Below are 18,481 nucleotides of genomic sequence, written 5' to 3'. Positions count from 1 at the left end.
TGCTCTGAGTCCCGAGTAAGAGATTATTCTCTTTTGCTTGACAATGAAGTAGGCCACAGACTTTGTGAAAATTACAATTTGTCTGGAATTCCGTGGTACTAAATAGTCTTGATCTTCCTACTCCTCAGAAGTCTTTTTTTTTAACTCCCTACAGATTATTTTATTTGAACTGATTCAAAATAGGTTCCTATAAATTTAGAGCTAGAAAAAACCTAGATCATACAGGATCAGCCAATAGATAAAGATGTATTAGGCCTTCAGCATCCAACTCAGGACCTGCATCAATTGAGTGTTTATTAAACTGCTGCTCACGGTGGCGATGATGAAATGACTACAACACAAAAATAGAGGGAAAAGGAACTGGATTTGGGTATCTTTGGGTGGGAAAAGTGAGCAACTCCTGTTTTCATAGTGCTGGAAGTGACATGAAGAGAGGCTGTCCCATTGTTCTAAAAAAGAGATGGGGTGAAAAAAAAATAAGAGTTGGGGTGGTACCCTGCTCCAATCATTAGTCAACCGATCCTCTTGGAATCTGTGTGTATTTGATGAAAACAAGAGGGGAACAAAAGCAAGCTTCAGCTTTGGGGAAAGTTTAATACGCTTTTATTTTTCAATTCCCGTTCCATTACCAGACTTGAAAACTAGTCATTTTTCTCTATTAAGAAGGTAACAAAAGAGTACCAAACAGAATAGATGATACTCTTCTTTCAAAAGAGTTCCCAAACTAAATAGTTTGTCATACCCAATCCCCAGTTATCCAAGTCAATGTAGAATTCTGTGGAAATCCATACACATTTATTTATCCAGAATAAACGAATTTTATCCACTATTGACTTCCAGGCTCCCTATAAGAAAATTCTCAAGGAAAGGTAAAATATTTGACCATCTGATTTTTGATACTTGCTTTGTATAATCTGTAGATTTGTATATAAGCAAATTATATAACTGATGATTCTTTATTACTAAAGGCTATTTACATATGTATTTAAGGCACAATAAAAAATAAATTACAATACAAAACTTCTTTTTAGGAATAAGATACTGCGGCAGCCCAGGTGGCTCAGCGGTTTAGCGCCGCCTTCAGCCCAGGGCCTGATCCCGGAGACCTGGGATCGAGTCCCACATCGGGCTCCCTGCATGGAGCCTGCTTCTCCCTCTGCGTGTGTCTCTACTTCTCTCTCCCTCGGCCTGTGTCTCTCATGAATAAATAAGTAAAGTCTTTAAAAAAAAAAAAAAAAAAGGAAGAAGACACTGAACAACAAGGTCATATTAACCCCTGAATATTTAACCAAGAAACAAGCTACAAGTTTTGCTGCAAAGACTTTCCATGAGTTTCTAATTACTTAGTCATTACACTATGGAACATCATCCAGGCCATTTGTTTGAAAAAATATTGTTATTTTCAAAAGTTGAATTATGGAGAAAAATAGAAAATGTGAGTTAAAAATAATATAGACCTTAAATCTAATTTTTAGTTTCAAAACTAAGTATTAAAACTACTTTTTATTGTAAGACAAAATGAGACAAGTATGGAATGAATTCAAAATCAAGGTTCATATGTAAATTGTACCCATTATTTTTAAATACTCAAAAATATATCAAGGTTCAGCATCTTTAAATACAGGTGACCTATTTCAAAATTCCAGTTTGTTAAGAGAAAGAGCATCTTTGGCCCAGTCAGTGAAAACTGAAAATATGAGACCATAAAGATGGGTTGAGGAGTGGGCAACTAAACTTTCAGATGTTTTCTATTTTTTAAATAAATGCTACTATACCTTAAGTTTGGAAGGATGCTGGGAGACTAAACACTTTTAAAAAGGACTCTTCTTTCCATAGCCCACTTACAAAGTTTGCTTTCTCTACTAGTATAAGGGAAAAAATGAATAGAGTTGGTTTCATATTGTTAGTTTTGCTATTTCTTTGTCCCATACCAAATCCTCCCTCCTACAAAGTAAGCAAGTAAATAAAAGCAAAAATAAAATAAAGGGAAAAAATAAATAATCTCATCCAGTTTTCAGAGCTTTATATAATACTGTACAAAATTAACATTTAGGGTTGATTTTTTTCACCAGCCCTAAATTTTTATAGTCGTAATATACTATTTCAGAATCCTTACATGTAACTGCTTAATGACTCCAGTCTGCAAGTGAGCAAAGATTTTGCTCTGTTGTTATAGATAGCTGAGTAGTAAGCTAAACAGTATCCACTGTTCATGAAAGACCTGCACCGTCAGTTTTCACAACACAGTGAAAAAGGTAACAAGTGATTCGTCCTAAAGTGGCATTTGTCAACCTATGAGCATTTATGTAAACTTTTCTAACTACTTTAACTACTTTATGATTTAGATTTGAGCTATTGTAAAACTTGGATCAACAATACAAAAAAAAAAAACGTCATCTAGGATACTGAAAGAAATTCAATAAAACAAGATGTGCCCCATACCTAAGGACAGCCATGAAAAATCAAACTGTTCTTTAACAGTTTAAGATTTTCTGTTAATCAATCAAAAACAGCTGAAGTAGTTCACCCTCTAATTGAGAGTGAGAAGGAAAGAGTAAACACATTAACCTTAGCAGGAGTGCTACTCTAAAGAAACTAATATATTAAAGGAAATGTCATGACAGACAAGATGGCTTTCATCTATTTGATACCACTGTATGTGTATACAATTCATAATCCACAAGGAGTGTTTAAGGGCAAAAATGTAACTTCTTAGTATAAAAAGCTAAAAATGAGCATTTAAAAAAATATTTGCACTCTGAAATTAAATAAAACCTTAGTAATGGGCTGTGTGTTTGTTTGTTGGTATCTGCTCAAGAGGGCCCTATGCCAGTTCCAGAGAGATGTTGCTTATCTACATGGTTATGTACTGCAGAGCTGGTTGGAAGACAGGTCACAACTGGAAAAGCCAAAGAAAAGCTTCCATCAACTTCAGCTTATCCTAGGGTTCTTGTTCTTGGGAATCTTCAGCCTCCTGAAATACAAAAGTTTAAATGGATAATGCATTTGGGAAGAGTGCATAGAGGTACCTGGAATTATGAATTACATATATATTATTAGATATGTTCTCCACTATGAAAGAAAATATTTTTAATGTACTTGTTCTCCTCTTCATTCAACTTTTAAAAGATGTTTCCTGATCTTTATTACATAGTTCTCAGTGTCAGTGTCCTTAATCCATAGTCTCTGCCTTGCATGGACACTGGGATGATCCATAGCTCACTCATTCCCATGCATACCTTCTCTTTCTCTGTCTCTCTCTTTCCCTCTCCTTCTATTGTAAACAAAATCAAGCACACAGAAAAATAGAAAAGACAGTGTATAGAAATCACCCATCACCTAATTTTAAAGCATTTTGATATTATTTGCCATATATTTATTTGGTCTTTAATTTGTTATATATAAATAAATACATATACAAATTTATGTGTAATAAATTAATATTATACATAAATGTATATTTAAAATAGGGTCACATTCCTCTGTAACCACAATACCTTTATTATACCTAATAGAAATGAACAGTAATTCCCTAATATTATCCATATTCAAAATTTTCATATTCAAGACTCCCACTTGTTCCCCCTCAAATTTTTTTACAACTTGTTTGTTCAAACTAGTATCCATCCAGTGAGGACATCTAGTCATATTGCACTTGATTGTGTTAACTTCCTAAATTTATTTTCAGTTCCATCTTCATTTTCTATGACCCTAACTTGTTAGAGGATCTGCTTGGTTTCAAAAAGACAATAGCAAAAAAATAAAATAAAATAAAATAAAATAAAATAAAATAAAATAAAATAAAATAAAATAAAATAAAATAAAGACAATAGCCCTTGGTAAAATCTCTCTGATACCAAATTCTTCTGGGTTTACAATATAATCATTTCTCTCCATATTCTGTTTTATAAATTCTTGAGGCCTTTCCCTGAAGCTTTAGCCTCCAAAAATGTGACTCTCTTTGCAAATAATAATACTTCTACTTCAGAGAATAGAAAACATTCTGATGATACAAGAATTAAACCATCCTACCTATTAAGCATAATAAACCTAAAAACTGGAAAAAAAAACTACACACTACTAAAAATAGATCCATGGTTCCAATAACTCAATGAAAGGAGTAGAAATGAATCCCAACTAGTATAAAAGTTCTTTCTTAATGTCAGACATATCTGTTGAGTCATTCTCTTGATGCCATGATTGGTTTAAAACAAAACAAGGGGATCCCTGGGTGGCGCAGCGGTTTGGCGCCTGCCTTTGGCCCAGGGCGCGATCCTGGAGACCCGGGATCGAATCCCACGTCGGGCTCCCGGTGCATGGAGCCTGCTTCTTCCTCTGCCTGTGTCTCTGCCTCTCTCTCTCTCTCACTGTGTGCCTATCATAAATAAATAAAATTTAAAAAAAAAAATAATAAAAATAAAAAAAAATAAAAATAAAAATAAAACAAAACAAGTAGATATTACTTCTTTCGTTTAAAAAAATAAAGATTTATTTACATGCCGAAAGTGAATTTATTATTCTTGGTTATGGTAAGCATAACCACAAGGCCTCAAATAATCTTAGAATTCTCCCATCTTCAATGGCAACAGGGTCTAACTGCCTCATTGTTTGCACAAAACAAAAAAGAGGAACTGTCCATAACACTAATAGAAGACTTTTATCTCCCTGACCCAGCTTCTCTAATTTCGTGTAGAAAACACCAAACAGTCCTAAAATCTGGGAAATCCACATTAGAGATGGACCAGACAAGAAAGCTAAGGAAAGAAATCAACCATCTATGAGCCTCACCATGTAAGAATGTTAGTCTATGTCTTCTAAATAAACAGAGACCTTTTTTTCTGGGTTAAGCCTTTCCTCTTCTTTTCTGTAACAAAGAAGCAAAAACCAACTTCAGGTGAAAATAACAAGAAGCAAGGGAGATAAATCCTAGAAAACTTTGGGCAATGTATCCCCCTACCCCATTTTGAGAAGCATTACATGTATCTGGGAATAGATCCAAGGTCACAGAGATCTAAACCACTAGTGCCATCTATCTAATAATACACATGCCTCCACATGACCCTGGGTATCTGAACTTCTACATTCTTCAGAATACTTTTAGATGGGAATACAATTTGGAAACTTGAAGGATTTAAAGAAGACACCTTAGTTTATCATTAGTATCCAGCCCCTAATTCCATTCCTTATTCAGAAAAGAAAAAAAAAAAGTTTTGTGTTGACCTAAAAGTCATCTTTATTCCTTTGTAGTCAAACTCTAATGTCAGAACTGGGTTCATTCGGCTCCTTAAAATCAAATTGTATTTACTTCAGTAAATATTTCTTGAGGAAAAGAAACAAATGGTGCTGGGACAACTGGAAAAATGCAAAAGAATGAATTTAGACTCCTACTTCACTCCATATACAAAAATTAACTCAAAATGAATCAAAGACCTACCATAAGAGTTAAAACTGTAAAACTCTTAGAAGAAAGCAAGCACAAATCTTCATGGCTTTGGATTAAGCAATGATTTCTTAGATATGACACCAATAGCAGAAGCAACAAAAGAAAAAATAGATGAATTGGACTTCAAAATTAAAAAGTTCTGTGCTTCAAGGAACATGAAGAAAGTGAAAAGACAACCCACAAAAACAAGCCAACTTTTAAATGGGCAAAACATTTGAATAGATAGATCTCCAAATAAGATATGCAAATGGCCAATAAACACATAGAAAGATTTTCAGCATCATTAGTCATTAGGAAAATGCAAATCAAAACCTCAGTGACATATAACCCCACACCCACTAGGTGGCTATAATCAAAAGATCAGACAAGTGTTGTCAAGGATATGGACAAATTGGAAGCTCATACATTGGTGATGGAAGTATAGAATGATGTAGCTGTCTTTTACAACAGTCTGGCAATCCCTCAAAAAGGTAAACAGAGTTACCATGTCTTCCAACAATTCCACTCCTAGGTATATACCAGGAGAATTAAAAACAAATATCTTAGGGGCTCAGTCAGTTGGGCATCTGCCTTCTATTCAGGTCATGATCTCGGGGTCCTGGGTCTGAGCCCCACGTTGAGCTCCCTACTCAGCAGGGAGTCTGCTTCTCCCTCTGTTCTCTCTCTCTCTCAAATAAATAAATAAAATCTTAAAAATATATATATGTCTATACAAAAATTTATAAATAAATGTTCATAGCAGCATTAGTCATACTGGCCATAAAGTAGAGAAAATCTAAGTGTCCGTCAATTGAATGGATAAACAAAATGTGGTATGTATGTGCCATGGAATATTATACCGCCATAAAAAAGAATGCAGTACTACTACCATATGCTGTACATGGATGAACTTTGAAAATATTCTACTAAGTCAAAGAAGTAGACATAAAAGGCCACACTGTATGATTATCCATTTATATGAAATGTCCAGAATAAGTATAGGAATGCTAGCCACACTGGCTGGCCCACCCTCTTCTTGTAGTGTGCTTAATGACCTCTTCAGGGCTACAAGTTTTAGAGTAATGTATAAGATATAATGTAAAAGATGAATGTACAAACTCCACACTCACATTCCAAACACCAGAATGCCCAGGGAGTCTATTCCTGATTTCAGTGGGCCTATTAAGATACTGGTGCAGATATCAGTTTTCTGCAGAGGCACAGATGGTGCCAGAAGGTCTGCTAAACTTTAGCGATCACTCACGTGTATGAGAACACTCCCCACACATCCTGCTCCTTTAAAACCAGCAAACTAAACGTGGGACTTCTGAGAAGACTAGCTGTGTAGACTAGCTGTCCAGGTGGCAATCCTCCTGAGCCTCCCTGTCAGTAAGTCACTCAACATTAAATTCTGTGTATTCCGTATGGAGTTGCCTGCTTTGTTTTTCAGTTTCAAAATGCCTTCTCATTTCGGGGGCACTTAAGTTCTCCTGCCTTTGAACAATAGGAAAATCTATAGAGACAGAACATAGATTAGTAGTTGTCAGGGGCAGGTGGAAAGGGACAATGGTGATGGCTAAGGGTATGGAATTTCTTTTAGGGTGGTGAAAATTCTGGAATTAGTGGGTGATAATTACACAACTTTGTAAATATTAAGAAGGTGAATGTTAGGGACGCCTGGGTGGCTCAGTGGTTGAGCTTCTGCCTTCAGCTCAGGGTATGAACCCAGGGTCCTGGGCTCAAGTCATGCATCAGACTTCTTTCAGGAAGCCTGCTTCTCCCTCTGCCTGTGTCTCGCCTCTCTCTCAGTGTGTCTCTCATGAATAAATAAAATCTTAAAAAAAAAAAAAAAAGGTGAGTGTTTATAGTAGGTAAATTTTATCTCAAAAAAATATTTATTGAGCACCTTCTATCAGCATGGCTGACTTTCCATAGTGCCCATGCTGACTGCCCAGGGGTTCTTACAAATGTACACTTTACATTAGAAGTAAGCAATATATTGGGCAGCCCGGGTGGCTCAGCGGTTTAGTGCCGCCTTCAGCCCGGGGCGTGATCCTGGAGACCCGGGATCGAGTCCCACGTTGGGCTCCCTGCACGGAGCCTGCTTCTCCCTCTGTCTGTGTCTCTGCCTCTCTCTCTCCCTCTCTGTCTTCATGAATAAGTAAAATCTTTAAAAAAAAATAGAAGTAAGCAATATCCTAGAAAAGCTTTACATAATCAGATTCTGATAACATTAAATCCTTCATAATAAGGCTACAATGAAATCTTCTATAAAATTAAGAAAGCTTTTGTAAAGTTACTAAATCACACCCTAATTTATCCATCCTGTGAATTTGAACTCTTTCCCAAGACTTACTCAGAGGGAAGAACATCTGTTCCACAATCTTTTAGCTCAAGTGTAAAATACCAAAAGTCATGATAAAAGAGCATTAAAAGGCTTCTCAGAACTGCCCAGCCTTACGGTCTTATCTCCACCACTTTATGAGCTCTTTCAGCCCATCGCTTCTTCCGAAAATGCTGGACGAGGACCACCACGATTACTATTATGACCATCAGTGCACAGGCAGAGCCAATGGCCAGAGCCAGGAAGTAGATCTCAGAGAAGCGGACTGTAAGGAGAAAAAGGGAATCTCATGTTTCTAAAAAGAGAAGGAACATGATGAAATCTAAAGAGATAAGGATGTATTTTCATCATTAAATGGAATCTTCCTTTCTCCTGCTGTATTACCTTGTGAATTCTAGTAGCAATAAGAAAGCCACGCAGACTACTTTAGTGGTTCTCAAACTGTGATCCCAGAAGTAACAGCATCACTCTTAAAAACTTTGAAATGCAAATTATCAGGCACCTCCTGAATTCCAGGTAGGGCCCAGCAAATCTGTTTTAACAGGTCCTCCAAGTTATTCTGACATAGGCTAAAACTTTGAGAACCTCTGAGCCAGTGGAACCACCTAGGGGCGGAAGTTTATTGCTGACCTAATCAAATCCAGCACCCAAACTGTTTCTCCTGGATTCCCTCTCACCTCTGGCATTCGGTCGGTCATTATCCAACTAATTAAGGGCCTAGTATGTTCAGACATCATGATAATTGCAAAGCCAAAAAAGACATTACCTCCAAGGAACTCATGCCCACTGGGAAGACAGGCAAGGAAATCAGTAACCATAGTCTAGTAGATAAAACGATGCAAGAAGGAGCACAGAGGGAAAGATCCCTGGGTCTCCTGTCTTTTAATTCGATTTCTGATTTAAACATCAGTTAAGCTCAGGGCGCCTGGGCAGCTTAGTCAGTTAAGCATCTGCCTTCAGCTCAGATCATGATCTCGGGGTCCTAGGATTGAGCCCCAAGTCCCTGCTTAGCGGGGACTGAGGGCATCTGCTTCCCCTTTTTCCTCTGTGCTCTCTCCCCTTCTCATGCTCTCCCTCTCTCTCTCTCTCTCTCTCTCTCTCTCAAATAAATAAATAAATTCTTTTAAAAATTAAATAAATAAACTCCAGTAAACCCTCAGAGCCAGAAAAGACATTAGAAAATGTCTAGCCCAGGGGTTCCCAGCCTGGAGTCTGTGAAGAACAACGGGGAGAGAGGGGAGCCACAAGCCCACAAACCCCCATGTCATATTGTGTGTATGTGTTTATTTTTGTGGGAAGCAGAGCCCTGGCTTTCATTAGATTCTCAGAGTAGTGATCACAGTACATCTAAAAACCGTGTGTTCTTGTCTAACCCGTTCATGCAGGTTAGATGCAGATGAATTCAGACACTGAGGTCCAAGGACATTCCATTACTTCCCTCGGTACTCAAATGACTTCTCCAGGGTTACAGAGCCCTCTTGATGGGGCCCCGAAGGATGATACTAGGAATGAAAGGAGGAAATCTATCACTTTATAGCTTATGCATTTTGGGCAGTAATATAATGTGTTGGTTAAGAGCACACTCCAGGGAGAGTTAGGTTAAAATACCAGGTCCTCCATTTACTAGCTGTGTGATTTGGGGTAATTAACTTATTTGAGCCTCAGTTTCCTCAAGTTATTAAATAGGAGTAAAAATATCCATTTCTTAACTTCTCATTAAGAAAACTATTCCTGGGGCACCTAAGTGGCTCAGTGGTTGAGTGTCTGCCTTCAGCTCAGGTCGTGATCCCAGGGCCTGGGATGGAGTCCTGCTCAGGCTCCCTGCGGGAAGCCTTCTTCTCCATCTGCCTATGTCTCTGCCTCTTTCTCTTTGTCTCTCAAGAATAAATAAATAAAAATCTTAAAAAAAAAAGAAGAAAGGAAAAAGAAAGAAAGAAAACTATTCCTGGGGCACCTGGCTGGCTCAATCAGAAGAGCACACAACTCTTGATCTCAGGGTTATGGGTTCAAGCACTACATTGTGTGTAGAGATCACTAAAATAAATAAACTAAAAAAAAAAATTGTGTAAATTGTTCTATGCTGTGCCTACATAAGATAAACACTCAATATATGGTAACTATTATGGGATGCCTGGGTGGCTGAGCAGTTGAGCGTCCGCCTTTGGCCCAGGTCGTGATCCCAGGGTCTGGGGATTGAGTCCTGAGTCAAGCTCCCTGCAAGGAGCCTGCTTCTCCCTCTGCCTATGTCTCTGCTTCCCTGTGTGTCTCTCATGAATAAATAAATAAAAATCTTTCAAATCTTTCAAATATATATAATATATTATATATATATATATATATATATATATTAAGAACATTTTTTTTTCAGTGCAAGTCAGAGTTTGGGGAATTTTTGCATTCATTATCTCATTTTATGCTCACCGTAATCCTCGCTATATTATTCTCACTATAAGGAGAGAAGAAAAAGATTTATTGACAGTTGGTAAACAATAACAGCAACTCAAACCCAGATTTACAACTCTGAAGTTTTATGGCCTTGGCTCTTTGTTACCTGGCACAGTTTCCAGGTTTGCCTCTACAGGACTGCAAACAATACGGTGCACTCATTTAGAGTACAGTTTTGAAGTCAAAATGCTTGGGTTTGGGCAGCCTGGGTGGCTCAGCGGTTTAGTGCCGCCTGTAGCCCAGGGCCTGATCCTGGAAACCTGGGATCGAGTCCCAAGTCAGGCTCCCTGCATGGAGCCTGCCTCTCCCTCTGCCTGTGTCTCTGCCTCTCTCTCTCTCTCTCTCTCTGCGTGTGTCTCATGAATAAATAAATAAAATCTTTAAAAAAAAAAAAAAAAGAAAGAAAGAAAAATGCTTGGGTTTGAGTTCTAAATGATTCCATGTATCAGCTCCATGAATTTGGACAAGTGATTTAATCTCTTTGAGCCTCAGCTTCCTAAGTGCACCATAAACTGATGTGCTGTATAAAGATTAAATAACAAATGCAAAGCCACCAGCATGTAGGAAGTTCTCAATAAATGATAGCTGTCATTATCAGTATCTGTCGCCTAGGGTGGTTGTGTGAATTAAATGAGCTAGTATGGGGGATCCCTGGATGGCTCAGCAGTTTAGCGCCTGCCTTCGGCCCAGGACGTGATACTGGAGTCCCAGGATCAAGTCCCACATCAAGTCCCTGCATGGAGCCTGCTTCTCCCTCTGCCTGTGTCTCTGCCTCTCTCTCTCTCTCTCTCTCTCTCTCTCTCTCTCTCTGTCTCTCGTGAATACATAAAAAAAAAATATTAAAAAAAAAATGAGCTAGTACAGGTCAAGCGCAGGACAGTGCCTGGCACAGAGTAGGTACTCAACAAGTATCTGGTGAATAAATGAGTGAATGAACAGATCTATTGTCAGCCTTTTATCAGAGAACTGCTTCCTCTCCCTTTTACAATCTCAATGCCATTTCTGTAACAGATTCCCTTGGTCTGTTTGCTTAACTCTCTGTTTCTTTCCACAACCAAACAAAGCCTTTCTCTTTTTACCCCACGACTCTTCGGTCTCCCTCTGTAGATTGCGGATCTGAAGGGCCAGCCCTGCTCTCTACCCTTCCAGCCATCACAAAAGATCACCCCATCTGTTTTACAAGCTCTCACGCTTCCCAAAACCATTTTCCCCTGCACGACCTACCAGTGTGCACAACGCTGAGCCGAATCTCCCCTACCAGCCCATCAACGTCAGGTGGATTCTTCACCTGGCAGGTATATGTCCCATTGTCATCAAATTGCAGCTTCCACAACATGATGGAGACATCGTACCGCTCAGGGTTCCCGTCCCAGACCACCCGATCCTTGAAACGCCCACTCATGGGTTTGAAGGGATCCACATGGTAGTAGAACACCTGGAAGGGAGAAGTGGCCAAAGGTCTTCTTCAGTACCTGGGCAAGGTAGAGGGGGCCAGCCTCACTGCCCCACCTGCACTCTCCTCCAAGAACCTCCCGCTTTCCGTTGACCGACCCTCTCCATTCTGTTGGTCTCTGTCCCAAGAATTGTTTCTCTGCTTCACCCTGCACTTGTTGCCAAAAAGAGCACAGGAAGGGCAAGGAGAGGAGGACCTGCTTCCCAACCAAGGGTCCCCTGGCCAATGACGATAATCTACTTACAAACTGTTCGGGCCCCCCATCTCGAGGCCGGAAGTTCCAGGTCACTGTCAGAGCATCACTCACGGGGGCAAAGCTGGAGAAAGTGCATTTTAACCGAACATCTGTCCCGTTGACAGCCTCTAGCACTTGGGAGGTGTAAATTTCCACAGCCGCTATGGGCCAAAGGGCTGTCGCAAAGGAAAAGAAAAGGAAGATGTGTATTAGGAGAATTTCTGCTGACACTGCCGAAATAGATGTCTGAGTGAGGCACGAAACCGAACTGAGATGCCCCAGTTCTCCAACTTACTTCACCCTGAGTCTGCACACTCCCACTTACATGCAACCATGACCTTGCCATGCCTATAACAACAGGGAGCCGTCTTAGTGAGCTCATTGTCTCCACAGCACCATACCCTCGCCTTCATGGTACCCACCCCAAACGGTTCTAACAAACTATAAACGTCGGCAAAGAAAATTCAAAGCAGAAACAAACAACTGAAAAAAAATCAAAAGTAATCCTAACATGAATTAGACATGTTTTCAGATGAAGCATTATGCGTTGTATGTGTGTGTATAATGGTCCCCTAGAAGCTTTCCAGAAAGGGTCCTGGTTAGGTTATGATTTCATACTGTTCCTCGTCTTCTGCAGAAATTGAATTAATCAACCCCAGATAGTTTCTGCTTGCACTCCTGGAACCTGTATACCACGTGGCTTTCTTTTTTTTAACACGATATTTGCATTTAGAGCTTGCGCACATTGGAGCAGTTGCAAAAATTACCGGAGGGTCTTTCTTCTTTCAGCTTTCCCAGGGTTGCTGCGAGTCCCAGAGAAGACCCGCACACAGAAACCCAAGTGCCAAGTCCTGCCTGCATTGGGAAGTTGAGAGTAGACACACACACACACACACACACACACAGTTTGTAACCTGAGATTAGAAAGCCTTCTCTGTGCCGGAATCACTAGCAGCGGAAACACACTTAAACCTGTTTGTCCAAAATCAGTTCTCCAAAACCAACCCACCAACTTCAGTTTCAGTAAAGTCAAAACCTGAGCAAACTGCCACCATGGCTCAGGCTCCCCCCACAAAACTCTCGCAACTTCTGAGATAATTAGCTAACTTTGTGGGGTCAGCAGTGAAGAAGGACACGCGGAGAGACGCCCACCTGTCCTTACCTGTGAGCTGTATGCCAAGGAGAAGCAGCCCAGCGCGCGAAGTGCTCTTGCCATACATGAGGGAACCCAGCCCTGGCCCCAGAGACCAGACCGGGCAGACCGATGGCTCCAGCACCCTGCCAAGGCCACTCCAGTAAGAACAAGCACCGAGTTTTCCCAGAGACCAGAGCCAGTCCCTCACCTATTGGGAAGCTGAGTGCCAGAGCCTGTGACTCATCCCTGCTCTGCCGGTGCACTTCCTGGAATGAAAGGTGGGGCCTCAGCTCCCTACGCCCTCCTTCTTTTCCTCCCTCCCGCCCTCTATTCTACAAGCAGTCTGTCTGCACAAGTTCCAAACTCCGCACTCCGCTCTTTACTTTCCAGTCAATCTGCCTGGGCTCTGGCCTCTGGATGGCCTCAGAAACAGCCAGAGGAGGTGGTGCCAGCCTGAACCGTCCCAGGCTGCTTTGGGTTTGGCCCACACACACTGCTTTTTCTAAGCGGGCTTCTGGCTTGCCTGGGAAATAAATGTTGAAACCGCCTTGCTGTGATTCCACTTCCCAAAGCATCTCCCTGGGGCCACAGGAGCCTAGACTGGATGCATGACTCCAAAGCAATCAGTATTCCTTAAGACTCTCTCTGAACAAAATGTCCTGCCTCTTGTACCCCCAGTCTCAGTCAAATGTTACCACAAGGATCTCTGCATCTTTCCCAGCTTGGAGCTTTCCCTGACATCCACCTAAAATAAACTAACCCAGGGCGCCTGGGTGGCTCAGTGGTGGAGCATCTGCCTTCAGCTCAGGTCATGATCCTGGGGTTCTGGGATGGAGTCCCGCATTGGGCTCCACGCAAGAAGCCTGCTTCTCCCTCTGCTTATGTCTCTGCCTCTCTGTGTCTCTCATGAATAAATAAATAAAATCTATAAATCAATCAGTAAATAAAATAAACTGACCCAAACAAATCTCAATGTGTAATGATCCCTCCACGTCAAAGAACTTAAAGAAGAAGCAGGACATCACCCCTGCTCGTTTAACCTCCTATCTTAATCCAGTTCACCTCTACAATACTCCCATAAAGTGTTCTCATTTTTCCAGAGAGAATACTAAGAGCTCAGAGAAAGTAAGTGATTTGCCCAAGGTGGCACAGCCAAGAGGTAGCAAAACTGGAATTTATCTGACCTTAAGTCCAATGCTCTTGCTGCAAAATTACACCCAGTGTGAACCATTAAACCCAGAAGACACTCAAGGAAACGGTTTTCATAATAACTTTTCTGTGCCTCATTTTTCATCTGCCATTTTTAGGGCAGCCATCTGTCTGAAAAATCTGAAGAACTGAGAAATTTAAATGAGAAAAGGTGCCTCCCTGTCTGGAAAGAAGGTGGCTAATTGTTACAGATTAACGACACAGCACTGCAAAACAGCCGAAGACAAATGAAGATTACACATGAAGTGAAGAAATAGGCTTGAGCAGGAGCCTAACCCTGAACAGAAACAGATTAGCCTAATCTCTGAATCAACAACCTAGAAACTAGTGATTCCTCGTTAAACCCTGGAACGGAGAAGTGGCCAGAAAAGGGAGAGGAAGGAGGCAGGCTGACTGGAAAGGGCAAAACTTCATAAAGAGGGAAGAAAATTCTACTAAGGGACAGGCAGCATACAGAAATGGGAAAGAAAAGCCAGAAAGATAAAGAAAAGCAGCAGGAGAAATGTCATGATTGTGGGGCAAAAAAAGAAAATGAGAAAAAAAAGAAAAAAACGATAAACAACAAACAACAGTTGTTAGAACAGAGAAACCCAAGGGCTACCCCAAATGAAGATCAGCAGGGTCCTAGCATGAATTTTTTATTTAGATGAGTGCTCCTGAAAATAGAGTGGCTCCTTTGTCAGCTTCTAGGTCAGAGATCAACCTAAAATCAGAATGCTGGGGAAAATCTTCAAAATGGTGATGGGATAAAATAGAGAGGCTCTCTGGTATGTAGGTCTGTAGAGTTCAGCTCCAGGAGCCCAAAAGAAAAGCAGTGGAGGAAACTCGATCCTCTTTGTCGGCTTTCAACTTGCAGAGAAATGCAGCTCTAAAGGAGGGGGGCAAAGCCTGAGGTTTTGAAGTCTAGAGCAAATTGCAAACTTTGGTGAGAGGTAGAGTTACCAAAGAGCTCAAGGACACAGAAAAAGCAGCAGGAGAGGAATCAGGGCAGGCAGCCCTGAACAAACTGCCTGTTGTCAGGAGCAGAGGACTCTCTCTGCCCCCAGGTAGCCAGATGCCTTGTGAGCTGGCCGCGAGCCCTGCTCTGAGGGTCCCCAGCTCCTCAGATCAGAAGCAGAGTTCAAGTTCCTGGCTTTTGGCCCAGCAACGCCCAATTTCTTCCTGTTAACAGGAGTGGCTCCAGAGTCATCCCATTCCCTTCCCTGGGAGGGGAGGGAGGAGACCAAGGGCTGGACACCTTTAGTGGAGAAAACAATGAGTAAACAGGACATTTGCCCTTGAGTCCCCAGGGTGCCTGTCACAGGGCTGTGATCAAAACTGGAGGCATAGGGGCACCTGGGTGGCTCAGTGGTTGAGCGTCTGCCTTTGGCTCAAGTCATGAGCCCAGGGTCCTGGGATAGAGTCCTGCATCAGGCTCCCTGCAGGGATCCTCCTCCTCCCTCTGCCTGTGTCTCTGCCTCTCTCTCTGTGTCTCTCATGAATAAATAAATAAAATCTTAAAAAAAAAAAAAACTGGAGGCATCTAGCTAAAGGATGCTTCGTGCCTAGGAAAAGGAGAAACGAAGAAGAGAGAAATGTTAGAAACATCACCTTTTTTTCCCTAAACTTTTCCGGAGAAAAATCCAGATTATCATTAAAATTGATGGAGTACCAAGAGTTGTGAAAGCACCTCGTCTGTCCCAAACCCCTCCATGCTTCCCAAAAATATTTCTAATAGGGTACCTAGAAACCCACTGACGAGGAGGAAACTCATCCCAAGGGACTCAAAAGATAGAAAGGACAACTGGCCAGTATCGATATTTGTAAAAACTGTCATCTTCACATGCAAGACAAAAATGTGTTGTTGGCTTTTTTTCCACCACAAAATAAAATTAGCATTCTACAAAGCAAGGGAAGCAAGTAATGGAGCTCTTAGGATGGTTCAAATAAAGCATTTGTTTACTCAAAAACTTTCTGTCCATATGTTTTCTTCTTAGGAAAGATTATAATTAATTTTTGTTATATGCTAGGCAAGACATATAATATAGAATAAGACATATCTGCCCAGGGAGAAAAATCAGAGTTCAAAGAAGATTTTGGGAGGTGCAATGTGTATGTTAACAAATACTTACCATATTTGTGACTGGGGGGAGGGGCAGAGAGAATTCCAAGCAGACACCACACCCCTGCATAGACCCCACGTGGGGCTCGATCTCACGACTCTGAGATCATGATCTGAGCCATAATCAAGAGTCAAATGCTTAACCAACTGAGCTGTCCAGGTGTCCCTGAAATGTGTCCTTGAAGGACAAACAGGAATTCTGGAGAGAAAAGAGAAACAGAGGCACTCGTGTTGAAACAAATGGGAGGGGAATGGGCAGGAAATGTGGTCTCTGCGGGGGCCTGCAAATGATTTCTCCGTGCTCAGGCAGGAGTGGCAGGCCAGGAGGCTGGAGAGACAGGCCAGGCCAGAGGCTGAGGGGGTCCTCATTCTCCATCCTAGGGAGTACAGACTTGATCCTGACAAATACACCATTTGGAAGTAGCTAATATTTGACCCAAAAAGAGAGGAACTACTCTGGTATTTACCAGACCATTGAAAATAATGAGGAAAAGCCTTGGAATCTCAACTACCACGTACTCTACCAACTTTCTCATAGGCTCACTGGCCTGGGAGCCAGAATGAAAAGTACAAACTTAATACCCACCTTCAGAAGACACAGGGACTCCCAGCCATCCCTACCAACAACAGTGCCAATTTATAGCTCCTTTCTTTCTCTTTCTTTCTTTCATTTTCTTTTCTTTTCTTTTCCTTTTCTCTCCTTCTTTCTTTCTTTTTTTTATTTTATTTATTTATTTATTTTTTTGAAACTTCTGGTGAGCTTCTCAAAGATGAGAGAGGGAAGCTGGGATATAGATGATAGGTGGGCTCTCAGCCCAAAAGAAGCCATGTGTTCCCCTTAGTTCCCCTCCTTGCCTCCTTGCCTTGCATCCTCTAGAGATATGTATTCCAAAGCCAAGTCTGGATCTGAGACTGAGCTCTAATAGCTTAGAAAAACCACGGGAGGGAACAGCTTTCCATCTCCCCACCTCACAGCAGCTTTTATACCTCCCCAGTAAAGCCCCGGGCTCCTTTCTTAATTACAGAGAAGGGGTATTGCGCTCTTATTAACCAGCCCATGGAAGTGACTCTGAAGTTTAACCCTTCCCTTACTCTAGAGAACAGCTAGATGATTTGCACAGGGCGGGAGAGATGGGTGTCTTTGAAGATAACCGAAGGACCTCCCTGTTCACCATAGGTACCACATCGAAGTAATAGGTGAGAATTTACCTTTACATCATGTTTATTGATGAGCATAGTATTTTCTGGTTACCATGACTAATATTCGTTCTTAGGAAATTAATTCATTTCCTGAGAAAAGACACAGCCATTTCCTTTTCTTTTTTTTTTCTACTATACACTGGGAGGCATGAGGCAAGAGTTTGAATCCCACTTGCTTAGACCCAAATGGACACTGGGCCACTGACTAGCTGTGGAGCCTTGGGCAGATATTTTCATTCTCTGTGCCTCGATTATGTCATATGTAAAATGAGAATAGTAATATCTGCTGCATAGGCTTGGTGTAAGAATCAGATGAAATACTATATTTAAATACAGCTCTATGCTCAGTGCCCATAGAAAAACAGGAAATTCGGTTGTTTGTGATTATATTCAGTTAAGATATTGAAAACTGCTCCCATGACCACTTTGGGAGGAGGTCTGAGAGTTTCTTATAAACCCAAGTTTCATATAAAGCTAACCACCTTAGCAATTCCACTCCCAGGTATTTATCCAAGAGAAATGAAGCTATATAACAACAAAAAGAATATTTGTAGAAGTTTGATTCATAATAGTTTCATTTAGCAATAATCATGCCTCAGATAAACCTCATTGGCTACAATACTGCCACTGCACAAAGCTTAATTCATAATAGTTGCAAATTGGAAACAGTCCAAGGCTCCATCAACAGAAAAATGGGTACTTCTGTAGAATACTCATACAATGGGATATTACTCGACAATAAAAAAGAACAAACTTCTGATACATTCAAGCACATGTATGCATATCAAAAATACTATGTTGAACAAAATTAGTCAGATGTAAAGTAGTATGTACTCTCTGGTTTCATTGATATGAAGTTCTAGAACAGGCAAAACTGATCTTTGGTAGAAAAAAATCATAACAGTGTTTGCTCTTAGGAAAGTGGGGACAGGGGTTG

General features: G+C 40.9%; 1 protein-coding gene and 1 pseudogene across 2 annotated transcripts; both read right to left on the bottom strand.

Annotated features, from left to right (window-relative positions):
- Positions 1-587: 587 nt before the first annotated feature.
- Positions 588-13,346, bottom strand: MPZL2 (myelin protein zero like 2). Of its 2 annotated transcripts, none has more exons than XM_041772859.1 (6): positions 13,062-13,346; positions 11,909-12,075; positions 11,436-11,646; positions 7,884-8,031; positions 4,831-4,864; positions 588-2,974 (listed from the first exon to the last, which is right to left on the bottom strand). In XM_041772859.1, the coding sequence occupies exons 1-6, from the start codon at positions 13,117-13,119 to the stop codon at positions 2,942-2,944; spliced, it is 651 nt and encodes a 216-aa protein (XP_041628793.1). In that variant the 5' UTR covers positions 13,120-13,346; the 3' UTR covers positions 588-2,941. The 2 variants fall into 2 exon arrangements, with proteins under 2 accessions (XP_041628793.1, XP_041628794.1); XM_041772860.1 differs by having other exon boundaries at positions 4,789-4,864; positions 13,062-13,343.
- A 4,721-nt stretch (positions 13,347-18,067) lies between these two features.
- Positions 18,068-18,183, bottom strand: LOC121501107 (annotated as a pseudogene).
- Positions 18,184-18,481: the final 298 nt, after the last annotated feature.

Source organism: Vulpes lagopus, chromosome 10 (assembly GCF_018345385.1).
Source record: "Vulpes lagopus strain Blue_001 chromosome 10, ASM1834538v1, whole genome shotgun sequence".
NCBI classification, from domain to species: Eukaryota; Metazoa; Chordata; class Mammalia; order Carnivora; family Canidae; genus Vulpes; species Vulpes lagopus.
Note: the sequence above shows the minus strand (reverse complement) of the source record. Positions and strands in the feature narration are given on the sequence as shown.